The sequence below is a fragment of the Oncorhynchus kisutch genome, linkage group LG4 (genome assembly GCF_002021735.2).
Source record: "Oncorhynchus kisutch isolate 150728-3 linkage group LG4, Okis_V2, whole genome shotgun sequence".
Lineage (NCBI taxonomy): Eukaryota > Metazoa > Chordata > Actinopteri > Salmoniformes > Salmonidae > Oncorhynchus > Oncorhynchus kisutch.
Window position 1 is genome coordinate 81,769,263 of NC_034177.2, and position 10,877 is coordinate 81,780,139.

The window sequence follows — 10,877 nt, forward strand, 5'->3', positions numbered from 1 at the left end:
CTTCCTTGCTTCCTTGCTGAGCGGCCTTTCAGTGGATATAGATACTTTTGTACCTGTTTACTCCAGCATCTTCACAAGGTCCTTTGCTGTTGTTCTGGGATTGATTTGCACTTTTCGCACCAAAGTGCATTAATATCTTGGAGACAGAACGCGTCTCCTTCCTGAGCGGTATGACGGCTGTGTGGTCCCATGGTGTTTATACTTGCGTACTATTGTTTGTACAGATGAACGTGGTACCTTCAGGCATTTAGTAATTGCTCCCAAAGATGAACCAGACTTGTGGAGGTCTACAATTTGAAAATGTGAAAAAAATCTGAATGATTTTTTGTTGTTGATTTTCCCATGATGTCAAGCAAAGAGGCACTGAGTTTGAAGGTAGGCCTTGAAATACATCCTCAGGTACACCTTCAATTGACTCAAATGATGTCAATTATCAGAAGCTTCTGAAGCCATGACATATTTCCTGGAATTTTCCAAGCTGTTTAAAGGTACAGTCAATTTAGTGTATGTAAACTTCTGACCCACTGGAATTGTGGTACAGTCAATTATAAGTGAAATAATCTGTCTGTAAACAATTGTTGGAAATATTGCTTGTGTCATGCACAAAGTAGATGTCCTAACCAGCTTGCCAAAACTATAGTTTGTTAACAAGAAATTTGTGGAGTGGTTGAAAAATGGGTTTTAATAACTCCAACCTAAGTGTATGTAAACTTCCCACTTCAACGGTATCTATGGCTGTGACTGTTTGCAATGTATTTTACATCTCTCTCTCTCTCTCTCTCTCTCTTTCTTTCTTTCTTTCTTTCTTTTCTAACCCTAACACCAGGTATCCTGGAGTGGCCATTCTGGACCAAACTGGTGGTGGTAGCCATCGGCTTCACTGGCGGCCTGGTCTTCATGTACATCCAGTGTAAAGTCTACATCCAGCTGTGGCGAAGACTCAAGGCCTACAACCGGGTGATCTACGTCCAGAATCGCCCGGAGACGTGTAAAAAGCAGATGTTGGAGAAGCCTCCCCTCATGGAGCCCAATGTGGAGCACAAGGAGGCTCTGGCCCCCACCCAGTCAGACACAAACTCCTCCCAGTACACAGAGACAGAAGACTACAGTATGGAAGTGCTCCATGTCTGACCGACATATACACACAATGTCTGACCCACATATACACACATACAGGGACACACCATGTCTGACCCACATATACACACATACAGGCACACACCATGTCTGACCCACATATACACACATACAGGGACACACCATGTCTGACCAACATATACACACATACAGGGACACACCATGTCTGACCCACATATACACACATACAGGCACACACCATGTCTGACCCACATATACACACATACAGGGACACACCATGTCTGACCCACATATACACACATACAGGGACAAACCATGTCTGACCCACATATACACACATACAGGGACACACCATGTCTGACCCACATATACACACATACAGGGACACACCATGTCTGACCCACATATACACACATACAGGGACACACCATGTCTGACCCACATATACACACATACAGGGACAAACCATGTCTGACCCACATATACACACATACAGGGACACACCATGTCTGACCCACATATACACACATACAGGCACACACCATGTCTGACCCACATATACACACATACAGGGACACACCATGTCTGACCCACATATACACACATACAGGGACACACCATTTCTGACCCACATATACACACATACAGGGACACACCATGTCTGACCCACATATACACACATACAGGGACACACCATGTCTGACTCACATATACACACATACAGGGACACACCATGTCTGACCCACATATACACACATACAGGCACACACCATGTCTGACCCACATATACACACATACAGGGACACACCATGTCTGACCCACATATACACACATACAGGGACACACCATGTCTGACCCACATATACACACATACAGGCATACACCATGTCTGACCCACATATACACACATACAGGGACAAACCATGTCTGACCCACATATATACACATACAGGGACATACCATGTCTGACCCACATATACACACATACAGGGACACACCATGTCTAATCCACATATACACACATACAGGGACACACCATGTCTGACCCACATATACACACATACAGGGACACACCATGTCTGACCCACATATACACATACAGGGACACACCATGTCTGACCCACATATACACACATACAGGGACACACCATGTCTGACTCACATATACACACATACCGGGACACACCATGTCTGACCCACATATACACACATACAGGCACACACCATGTCTGACCCACATATACACACATACAGGGACACACCATGTCTAATCCACATATACACACATACAGGCACACACCATGTCTAATCCACATATACACACATACAGGCACACACCATGTCTGACCCACATATACACACATACAGGGACACACCATGTCTAATCCACATATACACACATACAGGCACACACCATGTCTGACCCACATATACACACATACAGGGACACACCATGTCTGACCCACATATACACACATACAGGGACACACCATGTCTGACCCACATATACACACATACAGGGACACACCATGTCTGACTCACATATACACACATACAGGGACACACCATGTCTGACTCACATATACACACATACAGGGACACACCATGTCTGACCCACATATACACACATACAGGGACACACCATGTCTGACCCACATATACACACATACAGGGAAACACCATGTCTGACCCACATATACACACATACAGGGACACACCATGTCTGACCCACATATACACACATACAGGGACACACCATGTCTGACCCACATATACACACATACAGGGACACACCATGTCTGACCCACATATACACACATACAGGGACACACCATGTCTGACCCACATATATACACATACAGGGACAAACCATGTCTGACCCACATATACACACATACAGGGACACACCATGTCTGACCCACATATACACACATACAGGGACACACCATGTCTGACTCACATATACACACATACAGGGACACACCATGTCTGACCCACATATACACACATACAGGCACACACCATGTCTGACCCACATATACACACATACAGGGACACACCATGTCTAATCCACATATACACACATACAGGCACACACCATGTCTGACCCACATATACACACATACAGGGACACACCATGTCTGACCCACATATACACACATACAGGGACACACCATGTCTGACCCACATATACACACATACAGGGACACACCATGTCTGACTCACATATACACACATACAGGGACACACCATGTCTGACCCACATATACACACATACAGGGACACACCATGTCTGACCCACATATACACACATACAGGGACACACCATGTCTGACCCACATATACACACATACAGGGACACACCATGTCTGACTCACATATACACACATACAGGGACACACCATGTCTGACCCACATATACACACATACAGGGACACACCATGTCTGACCCACATATACACACATACAGGGACACACCATGTCTGACCCACATATACACACATACAGGGACACACCATGTCTGACCAACATACAAGGCATTCAGAAAGGATTTAGATACCTTGACTTTTTCCACATTTTTTTACGTGACATACTTGTTCTAAAATGGATTAAATTGATTTCCCCCTCATCAATCTACACACAATACCAGATAATGACAAAGCAAAATCTGGTTTTTAGACATTTTTGCAATTGTATACAAAAAACAAACAGAAATATCACATTTACATAAGTATTCAGACCCTTTACTCAGTACTTGGTTGATGTACCTTTTGCAGCGATTACAGCCTTGAGTCTTGTTGGGTATGATGCTACAAGCTTGACACACCTGTATTTGGGGAGTTTATACCCTTCCTCTCTGTAGATCCTTCAAGCTCTATCAGGTTGGATGGGAAGCGTCGCTGCACAGCTATTTTCAGGTCTCTCCAGAGATGTTTGATCGGGTTGAAGTACGGGCTCTGGCTGGGCCACTCAATGATATTACTTGTCCCGAAGCCACTCCTGCGTTGTCTTGGCTGTGTGGTTAGGGTCGTTGTCCTTTTGGAAGGTGAACCTTCGCCCCAGTCTGAGGTCCTGAGAGCTCTGGAGCAGGTTTTCATGAAGGATCTCTCTGTACTTTGTTCCGTTCAGCTTTCGCTCATTCCTGACGGGTCTCGTCTGTCCCTGCCGCTGAAAAACATCCCCACAGCATGATGCTGCCATCACCATGCTTCACCATAGGGATGGTGCCAGGTTTCCTCAAGAGTTCAATCTTGGTTTCATCAGACCAGAGAATCTTGTTTCTTTTGGTCTGAGAGTCCTTTAGGTACCTTTTGGCAAACTTCAAGTGGGCTGTCATGTGCCTTTTACTGAGGAGTGGCTTCCGTCTGGCCACTCTACCATAAAGGCCTGATTGGTGGAGTGCTGCAGAGATGGTTGTCCTTCTGGAAGGTTCTCCCATCTCCACAGAGGAACTCTGGAGCTCTGTCAGAGTGACCATCGGGTTCTTGTTCACCTCCCTGACCAAGGCTCTTCCCCCCCGATTGCTTAGTTTAGCTGAGCGGCCAGCTCTAGGAATAGTCTTGGTGGATCCAATCTTCTTCCATTTAAGAACGATGGAGGCCACTGTGTTCTTGGAGACCTTCAATGCTGCAGAAATGATTTGGTACCCTTCCCCAGATCTGTGCCTCGACACAATCCTGTCTCGGAACTCTACGGACAATTCCTTCAAACTCATGGCTTGGTTTTTGCTATGACACGCACTATCAACTCTGTGTCCTTTTATAAACCGGTTATTTGACTTTACAAATCATGTCCAATCAATTGATTTCACCACAAGTGGACTTCATTCAAGTTGTATAGACAGCTCAAGGATGATCAATGGAAACAGGATGCACCTGAGCTCAATTTCGAGTCTCATAGCAAAGGGTCAGAATACTTATGTAAATAAGATGTTTTTTATTTTTAATACATTTGCTAATATTTCTAAAAACCTGTTTTCACTTTATGGGGTATTGTGTGTAGATTAATAAGAATAAAAATTCCTTTGATTATTTACTATCTCATCTCTGTACCCAACACATGCAATCTGTAAGGTCTCTGTCTAGCAGTGCATTTCAAACACAGATTCAACCATTTTGCCTCATAAAGAAGTTCACCAATTGGTCATTTAAAAAAAATCTAAGCAGACATTGAATATCCCTTTGAGCATGGTGAAGTTATGAATTACACCTTTTATGGTGTATCAATACACCCAGTCACTACAAAGTTAAAGGCGTCCTTTTTAACTCAGTTGCCTGAGAGGAAGGAAACCGCTCAGAGATTTCACCATGAGGCCAATGGTGACTTTAAAAAAGTTACAGAGTTTAATGGCTGTGACAGGAGAAAACTGAGGATGGATCAACAACATTGTAGTTACTCCACAATACTTACCTGATTGACAGAGCAAAAAGAAAGAAGCCTGTACAGTATAAAAAATATTCCATAACATGCTGTTTGCAACAAGGTACTAACTAAAGTAATATCGCAGAAAATGTGGCAGAGCAATTCACTTTTTGTCCTGAATACAAAATGTTATGTTTGGGGCAAATCCAATACAACACATTACTGAGTACCACTCTTCATAATTTCAAGCATAGTGATGGCTGCATCATGTTATTGGTATTCTTGTTATCGTTAAGGATGGGGAGTTTTACAGGATAAAAAACAATGGAATGGAGATAAGCACAGGCAAAATCCTAGAGAAAAACCTGGGATAGTCTGCTTTCCACCAGACACTGGGAGATTAATTCACCTTTCAGCAGGACAATAACCTAAAACACAAGGCCAAATCTACACTGGAGTTGCTTTCCAATATGACAGTGAATGTTCCTGAGTGGCTGAGTTACAGTTCTGACTTATATCCACTTTAAAATCTATGGCATGACCTGAAAATGGTTGTCTAGCAATGATCAACAACCAATTTGACAGAGCTTGATACATTTTTTAAATAGAAATGGGCAAATGTTGCACAATCCAGGTGTGGAAAGCTCTTAGAGACTTACATAGAAGACTCACAGCTGTAATCACTGCCAAAGGTGCTTCTACAAAGTATTGACTCAGGGGTGTGAATAGTTATGTAAATGAGAGATTTCTGTATTTCATGTTTTTGATTTGTCATTATGGGGTATTGTGTGTAGATGGGTGAGAAAAAACATATTTAATGCATTATGAATTCAGGCTGTAACAAAATGTGGAATAAGCCAAGAGGTATGAATACTGACACACAGGGACACACCATCTCTGACCTACGTATACACATGAAAAGGGACACATCATGTCTGACTAACGTATATAAACATACACATGAACGCCACAGGAGGACGGTGGCACCTTAATTGGGGAGGACAGGCTCGTGGTAATGGCTGGAGTGGAATCATTTGAATGGTATCAAACACAAGGTTTGATGCCATTCCATTCTCTCCGTTCCAGCCATTATTATGAGCCGTCCTCCCCTCAGCAGCCTCCACTGATCAGCGCACAGAGTGATACACACATACACGCAGATATACAAAAGACTATAGTATGGATGTTCTCCTGAGGTGTGACCATCCCACCCTGACCCCACCGTCTCCACACCGTCTAAGACAGGACTACGGACCAACAACCCTCCTTCTTTTTCCCAGGACTTTCTCCACTGGGGCCCGATGAGCCCATAGACACCTCTATATCTCTCTCTCTCTCTCTCTCTCTCTCTCTCTCTACACAGAGAGTCAGATGAACTTACTCTGCTTCAGAGGTTTCAGTGTTTCTGTTTCGTTGTTTGTTTGTTAGCTTGTATGTTTGGTTTATTGGTTGTACTTCCTGTGAGTCGTGGGCTAAAGCGCCGCCGGATCTCTGGAACATTCTAGAACACTTTGGAAAATTTTGGAACATTGAACATTCCAACTACTGCCACCATACCGCTGACAGCAGAGAGCCCGCTAAGATCTACATGCCCGCCCCTCTGGGTTTGGGTCTGTACTGGTCTGGACCAGATCAGACCAGATCGTACTGGATTGTATTGGATCTGACCATGCATTGAAGCACTTTTTAGTTCCCACCAACATCCCTCTCAACCCTTTTCTCTTTTAATATGAGTCAAGTTCTTTATAGTATATCCCAGCAAACAGAGGACATCTCTAGGACATTAAGCGATGTTCCCATTAGGTTCTTATTAGGGTTTCAGCAAGACGTTATCCATAAGGGGACATCAGTGCAGGTCCCGGTTTGGTTGCAGTGTAACGTTATAGTACGTTTTTTTTTATGTCCACTGGGGAACTTTATGAACAGGTTCCTGTTTGGTTCTGGCAACCGGGAACTAAACAAAACCTCCACAGGCCCATGACGCAATGTCTTGACGACCATGTCGTGATGTTCCTGGGAAGTCCTAAGGACACATTTTTGTTTGCAGTATAAATGTGGGAAATTATACAGAAACAAAAACAGGAAGATTTATGGAAAAATCTTTTGTTTTACATTTGATGTTTCTGTCCAACACACAGACACAGACACACCTGCCCTCCCTTGGATGACAAAAAAGGAATCGAGAAAAGCAATGAATGATGGGGGGAATGGAATTTTGCCAAAATGTTCGTTTCCCTTTTCATCTAGAAGAACAAACACTGAAAGTCATTGCTATATATGGCCTACTGGTTATTCAAGCTCTGGGGTTTTTACATCTTGTTTGGGTTGGGTTGGTACAATATTGATACAGCGTTGATACAACCAAAACACAACGTTGGGATAACATCAGATCCAGCCATCCACCTGACATTACCTCCTTCTACCATTGGAACTCTTTAAAGGCTCTGAGAAGAATGTAACATTTTTAAAACCATTTTCTACCAACCATTCAGTCACAGGAAATTGCTAGATAATCTCCCATGTCCCATGAAAACCAACCAATCAGTCATGTTTTTTCTATTGTGTGAATTATACAGTACTTCTGGTATTCCATGTGCAGTTTTTAATAATAATCTGTTGTTAATTATGTTGGTGTAATCATGGGTTTTATGATGCCTTGAGGAAGCTACAGCTTGCTATATTTAGACTGTTATCTCATCCTGTCATCCTCCTCTCCTCTCTTCCCAAGGCAGTTTATAGTGGGCCAATTGACTTCTCTGATCACACTGATAATGATAATGCAGATGGCATTATTAAAATCCTCATTTACATAAGATTATATTAATTTGATCACTGGCTGTTTATTTCCTCCAATGAGAGGTCCAGAGGCAGAAGGCATGGAGTACAGGGCCTATTATTATGAGACAACCAATCACCATCATCTACCATCCCCTGACCAGCTCCCTCACCTCAAGCCATGAACTGACCCTCTCTATCTTCAGAGGATACAGCTTTCAAAAACATGGCCTCTATTGGTTGACATGCCCTCTATTGGTTGACATGGCCTCTACTGATTGACCTGGCCTTTACTGGTTGACCTGCCCTCTACTGGTTGACCTGGCCTCTACTGGTTGACCTGGTCTATACTGGTTGACATTGCCTCGACTGGTTGACCCGACCTCTACTGGTTGACCAGGCCTCTATTGGTTGACTTGGTCTCTACTCGTTGACCTGTCCTCGACTGGTTGACCTGGTCTCTACTGGTTTACCTGGTCTCTACTGGTTGACCAGGCCTCTATTGGTTGACCAGGCCTCTATTGGTTGACCAGGCCTCTATTGGTTGACCTGGCCTCTATTGGTTGACCTGGCCTCTATTGGTTGACCAGGCCTCTATTGGTTGACCTGGACTCTACTGGTTTACCTGGCCTCTATTGGTTGACCTGGTCTCTACTGGTTGACCTGGGCCTCTACTGGTTTACCTGGCCCCTACTGGTTGACCAGGCCTCTATTGGTTGACCTGAACTCTACTGGTTTACCTGCCATGGTATATTGCTTGTTTGTTTTTCGCTCTATGATTCTATGAAAAGAGCTATAGAAATGTAATAAATTATTATTAATGCTGATCCTATTTTTACTATGGTGATGAGTGTGAGTAGGTTATACTGTAGCCTAGTTGTACACATACAGTGGGGCAAAAAAGTATTTAGTCAGCCACCAATTGTGCAAGTTCTCCCACTTAAAAATATGAGAGAGGCCTGTAATTTTCATCATAGGTACACTTCAACTATGACAGACAAAATGATAATTTTTTTCTCCAGAAAATCACATTGTAGGATTTTTTATGAATTTATTTGCAAATTATGGTGGAAGCCACTCCTGCTGTACAGTCAGTTATTGAGACTCCGGTGTGAGAGAGAGACAAACACCTGATACAGAGACCTGCAACACAACATTACGTTTTTCAGTCGAGCTAAAGTCTCTATTGCACAGTCAGACAACCTTCCCTTTCTAAGTTACAATGATCAGTCCCTAACCCACCTGTTGTTTGACTAATCATTATTCGATTTAACTTGATGTATCGTTCTTTCTCACATCTGGCATAATGAGGCTTTGATTAGACACATTTATACATTTTTAGATTTCATTCTTCCAAGAGTAATGTCTGATGCTTCTCTCCAGTAAAATTGCCATATGTTGACGTTAGAGACACTTGTTTCACAGAGCCAAAACCTTACGTTGTCATCAATGATATCAGGCAAATGTAACTTGGTAAAAGTCTAATATAGTGTCAAATTCAATCTGCGCAGAATTGCAAGAACATGATTTCTTGACATAATTACAATACTAAAATCTAAATGCTGAGCAGTGACAGAACATGAACGTGTACAATTGAAACTGTCAGCAGAGCAGTTTGGCGGTGAGGAGCTGACTGGGTCACCATCTAGTGTTTGGAGTAGGGAAGTGCAGTCTGAACACGGGTGTTGTGGTTTCCTCAAGGCAACACTGTGTTTTGGGCTTACAATCTGTTGTAAGTGCTTTTGTATCTGTGGGAGAACAGCCAGGGTCCTCTCTGACCTTTTACAACCATTCCAGCAAACACACATTTTTATCAACAGTGTATTTGATACTAGTGTAAACATACACACGACAACAACAGAGGTCCAACCATGACACTTGTACAATGACGACAAACAAAACCAAAATCAGCATTGTTCTTTCAACATCTGATTTCCTGTCATGTAAAGCCCCATTGTATTCTGGGATTTGGTGTCTTAATTTGTATAGAAGTTGGGATTAGAGTTGTGGGTGACAGGTAGCATAGAGGCTAGAGCGTTGGGCCAGCAACTGAAAGGTTGCTGGTTAGAATACCTGAACCGACAAGGTGAAAAATCTGCATGTGTCCTTGAGCAAGGCACTTAACCCTAATTAGCTCCAGGGGCCCTGTACTACTATGGCTGACCCTGTAAAACAACACATTTCACTTCACCTATCTGGTGTATGACAATGAAACATGTTTTTTTGTATTTGAGAATCATGTTTGGTTATAAAGGGCCTCATGCTTTCTCAGAACCACACCCAAATATGTATTAATACATATTACTATTACTATACATATTACTCACACAGTCCTCTGTACGGTGTACATTTTAGGACACCCTCACACAGTCCTCTGTACGGTGTACATTTTAGGACACCCTCACACAGTCCTCTGTACGGTGTACATTTTAGGACACCCTCACACAGTCCCCAAGATGCTCTTTATGATAAGACAGAAAAAGTGCAATTACCTTAGCTGACCTGGTCTATTCTCTAGTACTGTCGCTCTCATCCAGAGGTTGACTCTCTGGAGACATGATGATTATTTCTACATTTTCTGTGTGGTATTTATTTATTTTTAAGAAAAATATTTGTTTGCATCAAAAGAGACCCCTTCAAAT

The 10,877-nt window shown here is 42.9% G+C and overlaps 1 protein-coding gene across 2 annotated transcripts in view; it reads left to right on the forward strand.

The window, feature by feature from the left end:
• Nucleotides 1–1,255, forward strand: part of LOC109890065 (E3 ubiquitin-protein ligase MARCH8-like) — a 135,077-nt gene extending 133,822 nt beyond the window's left edge. For both annotated transcript variants that reach the window (XM_031823787.1, XM_031823786.1), the window contains one exon: nt 827–1,255. In XM_031823787.1, coding sequence (XP_031679647.1) covers nt 827–1,131 — 305 coding nt within the window. In that variant the 3' untranslated portion in view covers nt 1,132–1,255. The remainder of the gene's footprint in view (nt 1–826) is intronic.
• Nucleotides 1,256–10,877: the final 9,622 nt, after the last annotated feature.